The sequence below is a fragment of the Pygocentrus nattereri genome, chromosome 10 (genome assembly GCF_015220715.1).
Source record: "Pygocentrus nattereri isolate fPygNat1 chromosome 10, fPygNat1.pri, whole genome shotgun sequence".
NCBI lineage: Eukaryota > Metazoa > Chordata > Actinopteri > Characiformes > Serrasalmidae > Pygocentrus > Pygocentrus nattereri.
Window position 1 is genome coordinate 17,678,984 of NC_051220.1, and position 21,218 is coordinate 17,700,201.

The following is a 21,218-nucleotide window of genomic DNA, read 5'->3' on the forward strand; positions in this document are numbered from 1 at the left end:
CCCACTCTATTAGATGTGCCTGCATTGTCGGTTCACCCTGTAGATGCAAAGCCAGAGACAACATTTCTTGCTGTACTGTATGAGCTAATCATCATCTAGTCCTTCATCACTGGTCACAGGATGCTGCCCACAGGACGCTGTTGGCTGGATATTTTTGGTTAGTGGACTATTCTCATTCCAGCAGTGACACTGAGGTGTTTAAATACTCCAGCAGCACTGCTGTGCCTGATCCACTCAGATCAGCGCAACACCCACTAACACACCACCACCACATCAGTGTTACTGCAATGCTGAGAATGATCCACCACCCAAATAGTACCAGCTCTCCATGGTGGTCCTGACCACTGAAGAACAGGCTAAAAGGGATCTAACAAAGTATGCAGAGAAACAGATGGACTACAGTCTGTAATTGTAGAACTACAAAGTGCACCTATATAGTAAGTGGAGCTGATAAAATGGACAATGAACGTCAAAACAAGGTCATAATGTTATGCCTGATTGGTGTATCTTGATGAAATGTTTTAATTGGAGCAGTTTTATTTCAACAGTTGACAACGCTTTGCACAAAATTCTCTGGTTTATATTTTCAGCTATTTTTGTTGATTTTTATTAGGAAAAACCTGGAATGACTGACTTTAATTTTTGTTGTATATCACGCCTTTGGGTGTGTAAGTGTGATTGTTGGTTAAATTTTTTGGTGATCTTTTTGTATATTTGCAGCTTTTCAATTGTATCTTTCTGGCACAGTATTAAATGCAGTGTCTTGCTCACACTATCAGTTGGGCTTGTTTGGTGTGTCAGGTGGAGATTCACAAATGTTCTGACATTCAATCGCGCTTTGAAAGTACATAAAAAGTGGTGCACTACTTTTCAAAAAGTAGCTAAAAAGCAGCCACTACTCTTTCTGGAAAAGTAGCTAAATTGTAGCTAGCTACAAATTTTGGGAAAGTAGCTACAAAGTAGCTAACTACTAATTTTTCAGTAGTTTTCCAACCCTGGTCTTATGTGTGCACTCTTATGGTAGAAGAAATTCTGTGAAAAACTGATGTGAAGTGTGAGATGCTCTGTGGTTCTGTGATCTGCTAGAATTGTACGCCCAGCTTAAGCATTTGTTATTGGTTTCATCAGGATAACAATAAAAGGTGAAGTATAGTGAAATCGCTACCCAAAAAAAACCCTCATTCTTTTCTGCTCTAGTTTTCCAACATTTCACTGCAGCAGCTGCCCTTTACATTGTGTGAAATTTTATTATAAATGGATCAATACAAATGTTTCAAAATTAATTTTAACTAACATGAAAAGTCCATTTTTGACTTCTCATGTAAAGTTACCATTTAGGAAATACTTTTCTTTTTTTTTTGGCAACGGCAATATCTTCTATTCTTGTTTCCTTGCTTAAAATGGTAGTGATACAATGAGACATCATATTCTTAATGGAGAAGTGTAGACTAAATGACACTTTTTCAGGATTAAAATATTAAAATGTTGCCAAATCATTGCTCTAGGCCCAACAATAAATCTTAATAGTTTCATTTGGCTTCTTTTCTTTCTTAGTTAAGTTTATGCACTTTCCTCCTTCACGTTACAGTGAAGATAAACTCACAATCCATCATGTCTGTACTGTTGTAATATTTCAGTCTTTCCTGTAAGATCAGAAGGCTCACTAATAGTAGCTTGAGTAAGAGCAGACTTTATAATGACATACAGTGCCCTTTGATTAGATATGTCTAAAATGCGAGCTATGTAGAGGTCTGTGGTAGCTCAGTGTCAGATAATTAATAAATCTTTGGTGAGTCTCAGATTGTCAAAAAATTATCAACAAAGCCTTAAATACTGCAACTCACAGTTTGCAATGCATGTGGAAGTGACTTTGATCATTAATCATTGGCTTAGATCAACAGCTTGTTAAAACCTTTCAAAGTTTTAACAGATCTTCAGACTAAACAATCCAGTAGCACACATTTGTTTCTTACCTTAAAATCTTTGTTTGAAGAAGTTTGCAATAGCACTTCATAACAAAGTAAAACACTTAAAATACCTAATCAATCATAGTGCTTTATGACAGACAAAAATGCACCAAAAATCACCAAATACAACCTTTGTTTTAATAATTTTGTGCCAGTCTGCACATAGCCCTGGCCCTGCTTGATCACAGATAAGCATAAGAGCACTGAACTCTTTGAACTCGCTGAACTCCCACTGTAGTGTAACACCTTAAAGAAGAGTTCTACTGATTTTTCAAAGCTTCTGCTATTTCAATTGCTCGTACATTCAGAGTGGTTGGATGTGAAGATCACTGTAAGAAGCATAACAGAGGTGGTGATTGGAACCAGGAGTAGCAATGTTTGCAGCACAAATAGAGCCATTTTATTTACTATCCAAAACCAACATTGAAACTCCAAGTGTCTTCTGTGTTTTTATATGTAATGTTGATATTGGTGAAACAGTAGTAAATCTGAAAAATATATTTTCTTTGAGAACTAGTAATCAGGTATTGTGAGGGAACTTTTAGAGGCATTAAAATCATCTGTTTTCACGTCTGGCTCATATCACCACCTCTGTCAACAATTCAAATTAGATATGTTTGCCAGAATAGAGCATTTCACATCAAACCACTCAGAATGACATTGTTTACATTTTAACAATTGAATTATGCAGAAATTTTGAAACACTGATGGACTTCCCTTTTTAAATTCCAGGTGTATTATTTCCTAAGTCTTACTATTTAGTAACTACATGAACTACAATAACTACATTCACAAGAGTTACAGAGGTGTGTAAAAAAAATTAGGCTTGCCAGCTTGTCCGACAATTTTAATTCTTATGCAGTGTTCACATTATCAGGAAAAATACATGTTCAAAATGCATGTGCACCACTTTGACACTCATCTGAGGAACTGAAACCAACATCTCATGTTGTTAACTGACTGTTATACAGCACTGTGTTACAGACCAGCATACATTTATTTAATTTCCAGTCCATTAACTGCAAGTTATTTATGTTTCGAGAGATATTTCGGAGTATTTTAGATATACGATGATTCACTTGCATAAGTAGGTGGGAAATAAAAAAACATACATGTGAAAAAACAGGAGTTTCCAGAAATGGAGTTTAAAAATTTATTAAAAGATACAGAGAAAATGGGGCCCATAATAAAAGTACAAAACCTAGTAGACCACCAAAACGGTCACCACCAGATAAACTATACTTAAAGCTTTCATCTTTGAGAGAGAGGATTACATCAAGCCAATCTTGCTATGGATCTTAAAAAATCCACAAGTGTTTCTGCCCATTATTCCACTGTAAGAAGAAAACTCAACAATATGAATTTGAAAAGATGTGTAGCTGTCAAGAAGCCAAGAGGTTTTCTCAGAACAATGGACTGATCACTGAGCCCAGACCTCAACATCACTGAATGTATCTGAAATTACTTTAATTGTGAGAAGAGGGAAATGCAGTCAACTTCTGAAACTTTAGAAACATGGAATTGTATCCCTGAAAACACTACATGGTGTAAAAAAAACCAAAAAAAAAACAGCTCCTTTAAAGTGAACAGACAAGGTCTGTGCAAAACCAGTCCTCAATGACCAAAAAAAGAAACTCTTGTAAAGGCACAACTTGCCCCATTATCTGAACAAGAAGCCCCATTGCCTGGGTTAAGAAGCCCTCATGGTGAATCAAGCATTGTGATCCAAGTTTTACAGATTTCTTATATTATTGTTTTTGCAATAGTAGTACAATGTGAACAAAGCAGCAAAGGGCCTTTAACTGCTTTTTTCAAATAATTATTAGACATGACAAATCAAGTGGATGTAACTCTGCTGACTAAAACTCCCAGACAAACTTTCCTCCAGCAAGATGAGGCTAAAAACGTTGCCTAATTTTAGCTAACAATTGCCACAGCTAGCATGTGCTGCTAATGCTGGCTAGTCAGTGAAACTCCTCTGAACAAATTTTTGTCAAAGATGAAAACCTGAATAATATTTATGGATCAGTATGCTAAAGGCAGCATGTAGCTTCTTACCCCAAAGGTCTAACTTACTATATTTTCACTTTATAACAAAACACAAAACAGTGTATTATATATTCAAAACTAAATGTTGTGCCCTTTCCACAACCCCCTCTGATCATGTGTTAAATTAGTTTTCTTGCTCAAAAACTTCTTAAAAGTCACTATTACCCAACAACAGAAAATTAGATCGACTGAACCCGAAAAGCTTCCAGAGGAAAATCCCAGGAATGCAGTGATCTAGATGAAATTTTGGAATTTACTAGACTACAGCCATTCAGCAAATTTGTTAGATTAGATTTGTCCCCATATATTGAAAGTAAGGTCAAGTAACCCAATAACAAAACTACTGTATTTTATTTGCACAGTTTCTGTAGCACTAATCCAAAAAGCTGTCTCAAGCAATAATTTTTATTTAGACCATTAAAGTTTATACATTTCTTTACATATCCACTATGCATACCACAAGAGTATATATTAACGCGCAAAGGCAATTAAATGTCATGCACTCTGTGAACTCCCTTCAAGACTCCACTTCCCAGCATACCCTGGGCGATCATGTGACTTCCCAGCCACAGCCAGAGTCCAGCCCAGACTCCAATTCCCAGGAGTCTTCAGAAAATCATGTGACTTTTGACTCATATTCGCGCTCGTATCAGCACTCACAATCTCTGGAATTTTAACCTGGTTCACCTGCATTGTATGTCATTCGACTAATTAGCTTTAGTTTATAAGCCCAGGCTTAGAATAGGATCATTGCAAAATATTGTATCCCTGAGATCCTACTAAGTGTTTGTAATGATTGCCTTCTCATACTGTTTGACCTTTGCTTGGATTACCTGTCTCTTGTCTCTTTGCCCCTTTGCACCGTTGCCTGTGTTTTTGGATCTGTGTTTTGACTCTTGGACTATTTTCCGATTTCGATTCTGCCTGACCCCTTTTTTGAGATTAAAACTCTCTTTTTATGATCTGCACTCGTCTGAGTTCTGTTGCAACATCACATTAAATTATAGCGTATTTTAAATATATCATTTAAATAAAGCAGGTCTGTGTATATGAAATGAAAGCTGTAAGTTCCCAGAGCCAGCCCAGCTGCACAGCTATGTTGCGGTAAGAGTGAGTGACCAGACTGGCTCATGAGTTTGAATATGAAGATGTGAGCAGCTGGAACACACTGGACGTTGATTCCCTCTGCATGTTTTTGGGGATTATAGGATAAAGATGGCTTGGCTGTGCAAGTTATGGTCTGGTTGGGTCTAACAACAGGTCATAGCATGGATAGCCAAACCAGCAACACTGCTTTAAGGGCCTGTAAGGTTAGATTAGGTGCATATAAACCCAAAATTTTTTCACAACAGCTTTCATGGCAGCAGACCAAATCATGACCCATGCAGACTGAAGAAACTAATAGAGTTTGAGGCATGTTGCTGAATAGGGTACTTAACACACTTGAGGCCTCATTAATGCCAAAATCTGATAAAACACTGTGTACCAGCATTTAAATTAATTGTCATAAAGTGGACATGTGTCAGTTAAGTTACCCTCCACCCTTTCTACCACTGGAAAGGGACTACTATAGGGCCACCACTGACCAGATTACTTAGGTTGAGGACTGTTTTTAGCATAACAGTGATACTGATGTGGTAGTGGCATGATAATGGACAGTGTTGCTACAAAGAGAGATAAAGTTTACACAGTGTTTAAAAGCCTATCAACACAGTGTTTAAAAGCCTGGTCCTATCAACATCGCTGTATTTTGTAAATATACACTGATTGTAAAATTGATGCATGCAACACATTCCAAAAAATTGGAAAAAGGGCCATTTTAGATTAGGAACACTATGAAATGTTAAACAGGAAAGGCCTAATCCTTTATAAGCAAGGATGAATCAAGGCTCACCACTTCATAAAACAAAAAGTGACAGTGAATAATGCAACAGTTTAAGAACAATGCTCTTCAACAAGCAGTTACAAGGATTTTAGGTATTACTTTATGCATGTGGCATAATTACATTAAAAGATTCAGGCAATCCAGAGAAATCTCTGTGGATAAAGATACCTGAATGCCTGTGACCTTCAATCCTTCAGATGAAATGCATAAAAAATTGACATACTTCAGAATGGATTTTACCACATGGACTCAGGAACATGATGATAAATGATAAACCACTGTCAATAATCACTATTTACTTCTGCATCCACAAATGTAAATTAAGATAGAAGCTGTCCAAAGACGCCATCAACTTCTCTGGGCCTGAGCTTATCTAAAATGGACTGATGCACAATGGAAATGTGTATTCTGGTCTGATGAATCATCTTTTCAGATGGAAGTAATGGAAATAGTATTCTCCAAGCCAAAAACAAAAAGGACCACCCAGATTACTACCAGCATAAAGTGTGAAAATCAGGATCTGTCATAGTATGGGTGTGTGTTAGTACCCACGGCATGGGTAACTTCTGGGTACACCTGTGAATGCATCATTAACACTAAAAGATATATATATTAGTCCAAACCTGTCTTCCATGCATGCCCCATGCAGTTGTGCATTTGAAGAATTTTATAAGAAGAGGAACAGCCAAAACATCTTTCAAAATTGTATTAATCTGTGTTGTTTTCAATTCATCCTTCCCCCTACAAATCGAGTCCCAATTACAAAACCAGCCAAAATGAGACTGAAGATAAAGAGTCTAAGATAAAAAAAAAGCCTAGGGTTGAAGATGGCATGTAGATAAAATGTGCCCATCAATGCTGTCGAACACTCTCATCTGATCATCTACAACCAGCTGTGCACAAAAACGGAAGACCTCCTGTAAGCTTTAAGAGCACTTCTGCCAACAGTTTTACAGGCAGGAATTACCATATTTTCACATACTACAGCCTGCATAATCTCAGACCCACGTTAAACAGCGGTCAGCCAGTAAACCTGAAATAAGTTTAGAGATGACAACACATTTATGGCTGTTTTCTCAAGTTTGATTTTGGCCTGAACTACTAGTCCTCTTCATCCAGTCAGATGTAAGATATACTGTATATGGCCAGTTGTTGTAAGCCAGTTGAATGGCCATTTGTGACCAGTAATTCATAGTGAGGTCTGAATTTCAGTAAGCAGTCAATAAACTGAGCTTCACAGAAAATCATGAGAGGGTCATATAAATGATAAATGTGAAGGTACATTCCAATTAAACATACTTTTAGCCTTGTTCAGCAACAGTCATGTTTTTTCTGAAGCTTTCTAAATTCCAGTGGCAGTGCCCTCACCCTGCTACAGTCATGAAATACAGCACCAGTAAAGGTTTTAACTATTACTGTGAGGCAATTTAAAATTAAATCCCTTAAATGCATTCATCAGGCTCTGTAGTCATCTGTGACAAACACAATTTCAAAACATAACAAAACAAAAAAATTATTTAATTTCCAGTCAAAATTAGGTACAAGTTATTCATTTTCATTAGATATTTCTGGGGAGATTAGATATAAAATCATCTACTTGCACGAGGTTAAAAAAAAAGAGAAAATGGGACTCTCCTAACAATCATGCAAACAAGACCTGCTAGACTACCAAAACCGACACTATCAGATAAACAGCACTTTTACCTTTGACAGAGAAGAGAAAACTAGCTCCACTCTCGCTTCAGCTCTGGAGTCTTCAGTTTCTGTCCATCCATCCACTGTGAGAAGCCATCAACACTAAGATTCTGAAAGCATGTGTAGCTGGTCAAGAAATAGACGAAACATTTGCAAAACAAATACAGAAGCTTCTGGTGTTCTCAGAACAATGGACTGACTTTTCTGCTTTTTTCCTGTTGAAAAATGAATCATTTGTGGTCAGTGAAATGCTTTGGCACTTTTACTCAGTGCAGTTCATAGACCAACTTTGATAAAAGTGCTGGTTCACTAGCAATTCGAATTACTGGGATATGCCATGACGGTCTTTCATCCTCCTGTTTCTGCTTATCTGAAACCTTTCTGTTAAAATAATATCTGATAAAATACTTAAAGCTACTGCTAAACAACCCATTTACCATGTTAAAAATCATTAAACTAACCAAAGAAGAAGAATTCCCACATATCCAGACCAGGTGGTGAGATAAGGGTGTTTTTGGCAGATCTGGGTAGCCTTTTCTTCTGTTACTATCACAGCACAGACACAAATCAAACAGCAAGAGGTGCTATGTGCTGCCAAACTTGCTGCGTAACCAGGCAGCAAACAGACAATCAGTAGGCAGGCCAGGGCTTTTGGGACCAAGTCTTGAGAAAGCCCAGTCTTGGCTAGCCTGAGTAAGTGGGAAAACAGTAACAACTTTGAGCTGCAGCTTCTTACCTTTGTTTAATTTCTGTCTCATAGCAGTGTTCATAAAAGGAAGGTAGAACAAGCAGTGATTGTATTAATTTAGTAACGCAATAATATTGGAACTGTGGGCTGATGCCAGTATCTATTATTATGTATAATAAAGATTTACCAGAGAATTACACAGAGGCCTAATGAACTAAGTATAATATCATATTTTTCCATATTTGTGTGTGTCAATTCTTGGCCTTTATTACAGCTTCCATTTTTCAGGACACATGCCTGCAGTTTTTCACATTCAGTGATGCTGAGATCTGGACTCCTTGGTAGTCAGTCCATTGTTCTGACCAGCAGCTTCTTTGTCTGTAATGTGCTTTTTAATTTTTTTGTCTATTATCTTTTTCTTAGTAATGGCTTCTTGACAGCTACTGTACACATTCTTTCAGACCATGCTGTGTGAATTACACTAAAATTAATTCACCAGAATTAGCAACATAATAAATGCATTAAACATCAACTTAAAATATCCGCCAAATCTAATCATCTGTCTGATGCTGATCTTTTACTGACATTCTAATATTCTGATATTAATGTTCATCCACAGTTTCATTGCTAACAAGTTATTTCTAAGGGGATTAAGCATGGAGGATGATGTTGCTGATCTAAATCACATCAGTCACCAAAAAAAGAGAAATCTGATGTTGTTCAAACTGTGCAAATGTACCATGCTGCATGACTCAGTAATGTAATATAAGAACATTTCTTTTAGCCAAGACACAGTTTTGCAGGCCATCAATACTTCAGACTGTAAGGATATATGGTTATTTGTAGCTACATTTTCCCACACATTCTCTCAGTTGCCTCTGAATTGTTGCAAATGGAAAAAAACAAAGACATCAGCCAGAACATTCCACCATACAAGGCACGTGGGTTTTGTGAGATAATGAAGCAGCGTGACAGACCAGCGTACTTTTTATAGCAAAGAGGCTGAGTTCTCAACATGGTACAGAATGAAAGGGCTTTCAAAGTTAACATGTTATTTTAAGTTAAGTGTGGACCAACAGAACTCATCTAATGCAGATTTGTAGGGCTGGCCAAAGCAGCATTTTACAGGCTTCAAATACTTTCTGTATGGTGTTTCTGTACGAATTTCTGAGATGAGTCTCACTGGATTTCTTCTTACTTACACAGCAGCAATGATACAGAAGTGAGCTCAAGATGTAAATCTTTTAAAACCTTTGTTTAACGAATGTTTTCATAGTAAGTTTAGTTGTTTCACTGAATGGATAACCAAGTTCATATTCCACTTCCAATTTGCTGGTCCAAGTTCAACTCCATTATGAGAAAAATAACTTCAATACAGAAAATACATTTGGTTGAGGATTGATACCTTTTCAATGTTCTATACTACATCCGTATAGATTTACAGCAGTTCATGTTAAATAAGAATGAGGTGAAGTGATTAGCTAGCTTGCTGTCTCTGTTTGTCCATTTGTCTCTCAGCTCCACTGTGTAAATGAATGACTAAGGATCACCTGAATGTCATTCAACAGTCAAAATTAGCCAGAATTAATTATGTAGTGGGATATGTCTTTTTTGTTTGAATGTTGTTTGAACTTATCTTTATTCAGTCTTTCGAAGGAAAGGGGTGACTTGTGAAATTGTAGTGGGAAGTGAAATATTTTATTATAGCTCAATGATAAAAGGTTTTGTCGAAATCAGTGATAAATAAGCCTCTAACTCTGAACACTGTCTGGAATCCATTAGAATGTTTTAGAATTCAAGTGGGATCTAAAGAGGTCACAAAAAAGGAAGCATCTGAATATGATGGGATTAAACAGATACCAACAAAACGAACAAATACTTGAGTATATGAATTGTTCAGGCCAGGCATAGAGATTGGTGAAAATACAGGGTGATCTTTAATGTGTGATCAGTGCCCCATCATTTACTATCATTCACATCAAATGTTCTTAAGAAACGTTCCACTGTTTTTTCTCACTCAAAACTAATGCTATGGATTTAATTCATTCAAATGTTCAAACGTGCATAATTTCCCCAGTTTTCAATGCTTTCAGTTTACTTAGTTTTAACAATAATTGTGTTGATGTAATACAATTTATTCATGTCAAAGTGATGCACACATTTAAGTCAAGATAATTTAATGTACTGCTTTTTTCAGTGCTGCAAAATATCCAGTGCTCATATTACATAAATAGACTGAATGTCTCTGAAATCCATAAAAGCAGATTAGTTCTTGTTTATACCGTGAAATGAAATGAAAGTATGCTTGGTTTTTATTTTGTTGAGAAACTCAGTGTGTCATAAGACAAATCTGTCCAAAATGTCACCATTCACAGTAATTAAACTATGATATCCATAACAATTTAGAGGTTACTGTTAATTATGGCTAAATTTGATCATTTTAAGCACGCTAATTACTGCAAATTCAGCGATCAGTGCTGCGTTTACATACTGCCAGTAGATGGACGATAGTAAAACGGATATTCAATTGTTTTCAATGGAGTCATGATGGAAAATTCTGCCACTGCCAACTGCAATGTGCCACAAAACGCAGCAGTCAGTGCAGCGATCCATCAAGAGCTTCATTTTCCCAACTTGCAGCTGACCACAGCAACAAAGTAAACTGGATGTGGATTTTTTTTGGAAGCCATGGATGCCAAACATCTAGTTGTTGAATTCCAGATGAAAACAGTATTATACAACAATAGAGTACAAAGAGTCCTCCAGCTTTTTCCACCTTAAATAAACGTTCTACATTGCTAAAGTTCTCCTCTGAATGTGTGGTTCCTATAACTGGCAGTATAAGAACAAGTCAAATGGGTGCCCTTAGCTAAAGTAAATGTTTAAAACCCAGAGGATGCTAAACATGTAACTGCTTTTTAATAGGTGTATTAGCCTTTCAAACTGGACATCTTGCCAATGATTCAACTCTTTAAGTCTGCCGCTAGAGGAAATATGGTGCATGCATATGCACTGTGGGAAGGAATATGTATCAGCATGTAAACCTTGAGCTTACTGAGTGTTACCATATTTTCCATCACTATATAAAAGACATGCATTGCTGACTTTTTTGCTGGATGCAGTGTGATGTTTGTTTTTTAAAGAAACAAACAAAAACAAGCATTTACTGATCCAAAAAAGAGTTTAGAATGAGTTTGCACTTGCTCTGAAAGAGCTCAGAACTCTTCTTGGATCAGTAAATGCTTATTTTTTTTGTTTGTTAAGAAAATTTTGCTTGATCAGACGATAAAATGTGAAGTTCCTATTCATGTTTTAAAGGGTAAATGGCATACATAAACATTTTTCTTTGGCCTTAAAAAGCTTAATTTTAGTTTTGTAGGCAAACAATACAACAAAGTGCACAGAGTTCATAAAACAAACAAACTACTCCAGGAAACATTCATGCAGATGTTTTAGTAGGGAGCCAATAAAATGACAGCATTCAACATCTCATGGGCCAAAAGCTGTGCTTATAACTTTGAGGTGGAGCAGAGAGTGCACTGCTGTTCCTATTGTATTTATAGTATTAAATACTATTTATAGTATTTATTTATATTTATACTATTACTTTATACTATTAAACTTAAGAATAAAATGTGAAATGACAAAATATGACAGTGGAATTTTGAGATTGTATAGTATGACTATTTTCCTAAAATATTATATTTAAACACTGTACTGTTACAGCACTAGCTGTGTTTTTTTGTTTGTTTTGTTTTTATGTGGTGTCAGGAGTATAAAACAAAAGCACAGTGTTATGTGACTTTAAATGAAACATGGAATAGTTTGGAATGGCAGGATTTGTTTATATCAATGTTTTTTGCACCAGATTGCCACGAACATTACTAGTATTACTGTTATGTTCCATGCTTATTCTTATTATTGGTATTAGAGGCAATTTTGATAATAGCTCTGGTTAGTTAGCCACAAATCAAGTATTTTTTTTCTGGCTGTTATACTTTTACTCTCAAATTTACATGCACTCACTCCTACCAGACGTGAGTCTGATCATACAGACACGCCAAAGATGAAACCGATGAATTGCTGAAATGTGCGCTCATCTTACAATCAGATCAACGTGCAACGTGATGAATAAGGGACAATGTGTACAATATAGGGCCTATGAATAACTAGTGAATGTCTAGATGTTCAGTACTGCACAAAGGTTTTAGGTACAAAGGCCAAGACAATTTCATTTTTAAACATAGTATGTCATTTCCCAATAAATGTGCATTTACTCAGAAAAAAACAGTATTTGAATAAATACAAAGAAATGTAATACAATAAGTAGTGATTTTATGTGAATCAGTTCATTGAACCATTTCCAAACCTCTTATTTGTGGCAGCCCTTTATTAGCTGTAGTTATCATCCAGTACTGGTTTGTCTAAATCATTACCTCGTTACGTTAAATCAGGTGTGCTGGTGAATTAATGAATCCTTGTGATGATTTTTGAGAAGAAATCTAGATCCCAACTTTGTTCTTCCAATTAGTTCACAAGATGTGCTCACTTTTAAAAAACAACGTTCTTGGTAGTCTATCAAGAATAACTGATAATGGACATTTTATTGTATGTGTTTATCTGCATAGATTATAATGATATATGGTGTTTTTACATACAAAAACACACTTCCAAGATAAATGGTTTCAAAAAATGTGCTTAGGTGTCTTTGACACAGTGCTTTGCTATAGTTTCTCCCCCTTAAATGTAAATTGGGCAACTCTAATCTTGTGCAAAGAGTTGAGTTCTCAGATCTGATTGCTGGTTTTGAGCAGCATTGTATCATATTTTTAGCTTTCTTTGTCAGATGTTTAATACAAAACTGAAGTTGGTACATTATTAATATTTATCACTACATTCGTCAATACATTTAAACAATGCTGTTGTTTATGCTCGGTTTTTATTTAAGACGATGTATGTAAAATCACTTGTCCAGAACAAGAGCTCTTCAGTGATGAAGACCAGATGATGCTAGATATTCACATGCACCTACTTTTTATGTATATTTTGACATAAAATAAAAAAGACTCAACTGAAACAAGCAAATATCCAATAAAACTGCTTAAATTTGTAGTTTTGAAGTTTGGATGAAAACACTTATGTTGAATAAATAATGTAAATGGGAACAGAATTAAGTTGTATGACTGCTCACATGTTTTCAGTTTCACCCCATCGTGGCTCTAGATTACGACAGAAAGAGGCAGGTACTAATGAAGAAAGTGAACTAATGTGGACTAATGAAGAAATTGAAACACACTTATCAAAGAAACAAGTCTTTGGCTAATATGAATAATCTCTGTGCTCATACGGCAATGAAAAACTGAATTTTCCTTACTTTCTTTTGTTTTCAATAAAAGAGTTGCATGTAAAGATTATTGAAGTCTCAAAATGCGAGTCATGAAAATCTGTATTTACATGTATACGCAGAGTCAGCATTCAGCATTTCAGCATTTGGGCCCTGTCTGTTCACATGGAAACCATAAGGAGTGTATCAGCTCATACTGCTTCCTTAATAAGGCATAATACAAGGCAGCAAATCAGAACAGATGTAATTTACATATTTCAATCCAAAGGCACAGTAACAAAAAGCAGCCTGTTTGATTCTCAGGGATAAAGAGAGGTCGGAAAATGATCATGTACAAATGAATTATGAAAGATTTTTGGTAAACAGAACCACATAAGCGGTCATGAAAGGACTTCAGTGGAAAAAACAAAATACAAGACAAATGTATGATAAGGGTACTTTAAACTCTAACTTTACAGCCTTTAAATTAAACAAAACAGCAATCAGCAGCTGCTCAACATTAAAGTAAACTCCAGATTTTTAAAAGTATTTTACAATTCTTTTATTCAGAGCTGATGGAAATGCAACATTATTCCCATAGGTGTTTTGCAACATTTGCTTATTTGTTTTGTTGAACTGGACAACCAGACAAAAGCCTGAGTATCTACAAACACAGGTTAAGTGTTTAAGTGTAAGTGCAGCCCAGACCTAAAAAAAAACTGCGCATGTGTATTTTGTCTTGCACTTGCACTCAGTGAGTGTATAGCTTAAATGCACATGGTGTTTACAGTGGAAGTGTTTGGTCTGGGGTAAGTGTGGGTTTCCCTGTGTCTGAGTGTAGTTCAGCCTCTTTGAACTCACAGTGGTCTGCTGGCTGTGTCCCAGGAGCTGCAGCTGCTGTTGGATCTCTCGCAAGCGCTCCTCCTGCCCTCTGCTCTCCTTCATGTCCCGTAGGACCCTCTGCCCTGGCGGCCGCTCTCCATCTCGCTCTCCACCCGAACCGTGCAGCCCACACTGCAGCACAAGTCAGGCATTTGTGTACAGCCATGGACAGTTCATATAGCTTATACATGTTCAGTAAATTGTCTTATTAAATAAAGATGAAAGCACTTTCTTTAACACTTAAAAGTCACTGTTATCACAAGAGATAAAAGCATGGCATAAACTGATAAGTATTTTATTCCTCATATGAATTGTTCTACTGTAATACTGTACTCATAGCTTACTTACACAAATGAAGAAATTCTGTGAAAGTTAAGATTCTAAACTTTCGATCAAAACAATGTTGAAATGTTTTATTATATTTTCATGTGATATTTGAGTTTGATGAGCCAAGGGCCCCTTGAACATACAAATTACATACACTAGACATGTTGATGTTAAAGAATCTATTCCAAAATATAAATACATTTTAAACATGTATATCATTAGATACTTTATTTGCGATTCTAGTGATTATTTTCATGAGTTTCAATGCAGCCCCACCCAGACATGGCTAAAAGGAGCTGTTCATGCTTTCATGTGAAGACAGGCATTACAGCATTATAGCATCACAGACAATTCCAGTGTTAAGTACTCAATTATTGAGTATTTAACCCAATAATTATGATCATTTTGCTTGCTTGAAGCATATTTCATAAAGCAAGCAAAATTATCTGCAAAATATAGTGAGATCACCTTATTATACTCTTACGACAAAATCAAAAAGAGAAATCTTTTATAACAACTATATATACAACTTATATAACGAATATAAAAACTAATTTAAGATGATTTCACTTGCCAGGATATATTTTTTGCAGTGTAGTGGGAGCCCAGAGCCTCAATTCATTTAAAAATGTCCTTTCAGAGGCTCCACAGACTAAAGATTCACATTACCTGTTCATTGTTTCATGTGACCTATTAGTTTAGTACACAGACCGGGCTTTAGCATAGTGTCGTTGCAAAGTATAGCCTTTATTTACAGAGCCTTACCAAGCCTTCCTGTCTGTTTGTTTGCTTTTCCGTGTATGACCATTGCCTTGTTTGTTTTTGACCATGCCTTTTGCCTAGCCCTCTCAGTATTATTGTGATTTCCAGGTTGTGGATTTTGGACTTTGTTTTTTGGACTTTCCTCATGGTTACTGTTTTCATGATCTGACTTTTGCCTTCGGATCAGTTGACCTTGTTTTTGGATACTCCTTTTGTTAATCAACCTATTTTACTTTAGTGTGGTCTGCATTCTGTCCAAACCTGTCATCAGTTGTCTTTTCTAAATTGGCCATATAGCCTTTGAAGATAAATAAATAAAATGGCAAATTATATACAAGAACACTTTCCTTCAATTTTTGGTTTCAGTTTTTGGTACATCCTACATTTTGATTTCAGTCAAGAATTTTTATTTCACAGCATCATTAACTGTAACACTACATAACGGGACTTCTGGGAAAGCTCAATATCCTGAAATCAAAATATGCATATTCATGACTTAAATTTCCATACAGATGATAGGTTGCCTGCTACTGTCGGTAGCAGGCAAGTAACTTTATCCTGACAGTACATTAAAATACATGAAAGGACTGTGTTCTCTTTGGCTCACTGCAGTTTGTTTTCTGTCACTGTGTAAAAGAAGCATGCTGCTGTCTCTGGTATTGGATGCAATGTATATTAGAACTCAATTTAATTTACTAAAGACTTATGATTGGTTTGTTTCATAACAGCATCAATAAAGGGTGAATAAATGGTGAAGAATATTGTTGAAAATGATAGATAGATAGATAGATAGATAGATAGATAGATAGATAGATAGATAGATAGATAGATAGATAGATAGATAATATAGGAGTTGTTTGTGATTATGATTGTCATGATCATAATATTTAAGTTGAAAAGAAGATTAAAAGGCAGAAATAACCACTTCTGTGCCTTAAACCCTATAAAGAGATTAATGAATTAAGAGTATGTCTATTTGATCATTTTGCACTTTTCATCACTCCTGTCTCTCTTCCTTTTGCGCAACACAGGCAGAGGCATATATATAAACTGCCTTTTAAAATCTTTACAAAAGTAATCATGATTACTAAATTCTTGGTACTAAGTACTTATTATTTTTTATACAGGCTGCTGAATGTTGCCATGCCTGGAGCTACACACTGAAGTGCTGATTAAGAAAAGCTACATCCCGTGCAGAGTATGCATTTGTAATTAAATGGTGAGGTCACTGTGTTTATTTAGCTTGCTGTAATGGGGTGTTTCTCACTCAACGCCCACTCTTAAAGAGGCCTTGTGGTATTTCATTGTCTCATAAAGCAAGGTTAGCCAGCCTAAATTTAAACTCTGACCTAACATTTACAGGCATCCTATGCAGAAGATCTGTAAGAAGCAATATACACTTCCAACATAAAGATTTCAAAGATGCAATTATGAACCTTTGCAAACTGGCAGTCCAGCTTTTTTCATACACTTACTGAAGCCAGACAACAGTAAAGCTACAGGAGCACAGTCATAAAATGTACAGTCATGTACATATTTAGTTGATTTTCTAATTGCAAAGAAGCTAAATGTGGCCTAAATGTTTACAATTTGCCTAATTTAACTATGAATACATTAAATACAGCAAATAAACAGTAATTGTGAATTAAAATTTACATAGAAACTATTACATAACAATACTTCAAAACATTTTCACAATACACAACATGTATCTTGATATTGATATTAACTATAGTTGGAACAGATAACACGGAACGTGTAGTGCCACATATAAAAATTCTATAACAGTACTATATTACTGTACTATAACAAACACTACATTGGCTTTCATTCAGTGTTTTACGAATTGGACTGCACTAAATCCAATTAATCAGGCCTAATTATGTTCACTTTTTTAATGAAACATACAGTTAGTCAGTGTTCTTTAAGCATTGATACTACACTATATGCTCAGAAAAGTATATTATGACATGATTTATCACAATGATGACAAGCTATCATATTGCTCACCCCTAGCTCCATCTGTTGTAAGTGAAAGTGAGATTTTACATTTTAAAGACAAGAAAAGCCTCCTTCTAATTAAGTGTCCTGAATGTGGGAAAAAGAACCCACATTAAATCATCATTACAATAGAAAGAACTGATCACCAAAACAACAGAAATGATAACGAGAGCAACAAGCTAATATTAAATGGGACTAAAATTCAAAATGAGAAAGACTTTACAAATAAATGTAATGCTAATGAAAACAATAAATACTAATTATAAGCCCTGTTTAAGCCCTTTCCTGCGCCCATCAGTGCAGACGCATTCAGCAACAGTTTGAGTAGCAGCAGATCAACAATGAAAATGTCAGCTGTGTGGAGCTATTTCACAGTTTCTACAAGTAATATTAGACAAGCAATTTATAATCTCTGTTCATACCATGCATCAAGAGAGGATACAAAAACCAATCATTTCTCCACTACAAGTTTGATACCACTTCGATACACAGAACACAGCAAAACAACAGAAGCAAAAAGAATGCCCCTGCTAGCATGCTGATGTCACGTGTAGTCTTAGTTTTTTTTCTTTAAATGATGAAATAAATTCATAAATGACAGTGAAAAAGTGTGAAGTATTACTAAAACCTGAGAACCTGTTCTCTGCTGTTCATGCCATTGGATTTCATGGCACATACTTTAGCCTATATATTGCCATGATTTAGCAAGTTTATTTTCTGAAAATTATATTTCTTAATTGTCAGCTCAGTTTCAGCATACTGAAAGCAGATTTATGACAACAAAAATGTAAAAACGCTTTTGTGTTTGGCTTCATTTTTTGAAAGTGTAATGGAACCAAACATGCACAGATAAGGCTTGAGTTAAAAGTGATGACAAGAAGCATAAATATAACAAAAACTTTTGGTTTTGGCCATATGTGCCTTAAATTTAAGTTTCCAATTTTGGCCAGAAAATCTCATTTTAGGGAACCACTAAATAACAGATTAGGCTGCAATGCCCCTTTACCTTATTCTCACTTAGAAAACCAACAAAACATGCTCAAACTATAGGAATTTGCCTTACGCTGTAGAAATAAATTAGTTTGGCTTGGTATCCCTCATAAATCTCAGTGTCCGTCTAATGATGGCTATGGTATTGTTGTAATATACACATGGTTCACATAAGTTCCACCCTTCACCTTCAGCCAGATGGGCTGTTTTTAAGTCCATCCAAAATGATTTCACTAGGCAAATTCTTCACAGAATTAATTGACCAAGTAATTGCACATTTTCATGACCTACAATGGTCATCCAAACCTGTAATACTGTCAGTATGTCAACTCAAACAAAATTGCAGAAAGCTATAAGAAATCTTTGACCTTAATCAAATCCAACTTGCTTCATAACACCATGCCTTCTAGATCAACTTCTGTCTTTCAAAACTGCCTTTAATTCTACTTGACCCAGAGTTGTGAGGACATTGCTACAGCTGAATCTCAATAAAGGGTCAGGGGGAGATGCTTCGTGGTCTGTGTTCTGATCACGTGAACCTCAGTCAGAAAGTCATAAACATCTTTTTAGTGTCAACATGCACTACAACAGCAAAACCAGGCCAGCCAGAACAGAGGGTCCAGAACAAACTGTTCCAGTTCTTCGGTGCATATCTTGTCAGCACTGATTATGATTTTATCATAGGGAACAACTTCCAGAGTCTACACATCCAGTGTTGAGCGTTCAATATACTTCAGATGATATAAACGATATGTTTTATCCTTTAGCTGACTCATCATGGCTTGCTAAAGTTAGCAGTGGCCTTAGCTTTTATTGTCCCAAAAGGGATATTTTAGCCAGAATAAAAACTGTAACCATTGCTTCATCTATAAGCATACTTACTTCCATCTAGCAGTGCTGCAGTAGTATATAGACTGAGATTTTCAGGTTTAAACACTAGGACTTCTAGGACCCGCTTCTAATGATGATCTTGAAGGTGCTGCTTTGAGGTAGATTTTTAGGGGAGAGCTTCAAATTGTCATTACATTTAGAGGGACAGCTTCGAATCATCATTATACTGGAGAAAATAGAGTACTCAAGCAACAAAATTGACTGATCAGGTGAGGAGGATTATTAGCGGATTAGGATCATATTTTAATATAACTGAGCTGTAACGCAGCAGGATCATATAACTGAAGGGTGGCAACACAGAGTGGATTCTAAAGTATGTCCAGCTGACACTGAATCATGTGAGGAAGGAGAAAACATCTTATTTTCTCTTTCACTGTAAGCTCCAGCTGTTATCTGCCCCGCCAGAATCAACATCCAGACCTCTATTGATACAGACACTAAAGTGAGTGATTTCATCAAGCACAACAACGATGGGATTGAAAACTAGGTCACATTTGAAGCTGCTATCCATCATAGACATATTACTGCTATAGTGTTCAAACCTCTTTAATAAGTGTGGGGGTTTTATGTATGCAACTCTGGGTTAGATTGACTGCAAGGCTCTATCACGTTTCTATGTTAATATATAAAGGGCCTCAAGCTCAATAAAGAAAGACTACAAGTCAGAAACTCATCTTGACGACATTTTATTGATTTTTATTATGAGTAATTTTTTTTTTTGCCTGCTCTATGATGGACTGGCGACCTATCGAGTCCTGCCTTCTGCCCAGTGAGCGCTGGGATAGGCTCCAGCAGCCACCTCGTGACCCAGAAGACTAAGCAGTTTAGAAAATGTATGTGTGTGTAATTTTTTTGCTAACTTCACATACATCTAAATATCTTTTTCAGGCTGATATTAGGCCTGTCTCAATTGTCTGATAACTGACCACTACTATTTTCTTCAGGTTGGTTGGGAACCAGCCTTGTGACCGGAAGGTTGCTGGTTCGATCCCCTGAGCCGACAGGTCATAACTGAAGTACCCTTGAGTAAGGCACCTATCCCCCAGCTGCTCCCCAGGCACTGTAGATAGGGCTGCCCACCACTCTGGGCAGGTGTGCTCAATGCCCCGAAGTGTGTGTGTTCACTAGTGTGCATGTATGTGGGTGTTTCGCTGCACAAATGGGTTAAATGCAGAGGTCTAATGCATCTGTGTGCAAGCACAGTTGGCCAGTGGTTCTGAATTCTGGAATTCTAGTCTCACAAAGCAACATAAGCAATTTCTGACTGCTGCTATAACACCTTTAGATGGCTGCAGTGAGTAATATTTATTTATTTGAGCTTGTGCTGTTTCTGTCAGTCTGAAGCTACTAAGTATCGACAGCTACAAGGCACAATAGTTAATCCGCCAATTTGGTTACTTTAGGATTGTACTTTAATAGTTGTGCACAATAAATAAAGAAAAACAACAAACATCTTTTGGCAGGACCCCTAATGGCCATTCTTCCAGCATAATGGAAACTGACCTGAATATTTATAATTAATATAATCGCATACATTATTTTTCCCTGCAATTCTGTTATCAAGTTAACTCAGACACTGTTGGCTCAATGTGTATAACATGTTGTGCTGTTAAAACAATGTAAACCTGACCTACAAAGAAAAAAGTTTTGCAGTTTTGTAAATCATACATATTTTTTAAAAAAACCATATATGTCCAAAAATTTGTAGACACCTGCTCAATCAGCCCCTACTCTTCTGGGAAGGCATTATACTACATA

General features: G+C 36.2%; 1 protein-coding gene across 2 annotated transcripts in view; it reads right to left on the reverse strand.

Annotated features, from left to right (window-relative positions):
* The window catches only part of fsip1 (fibrous sheath interacting protein 1), an 84,801-nt gene that overhangs the window by 18,020 nt on the left and 45,563 nt on the right, over positions 1 to 21,218 (reverse strand). Inside the window, exon 10 of one of the 2 annotated variants that reach the window (XM_017703224.2) lies at positions 14,469 to 14,621. In XM_017703224.2, coding sequence (XP_017558713.1) covers positions 14,469 to 14,621 — 153 coding nt within the window. Of the gene's footprint in view, positions 1 to 14,468; positions 14,622 to 21,218 lie in introns of those variants that run through there. The other variant, XR_005130801.1, reaches the window with a different exon arrangement.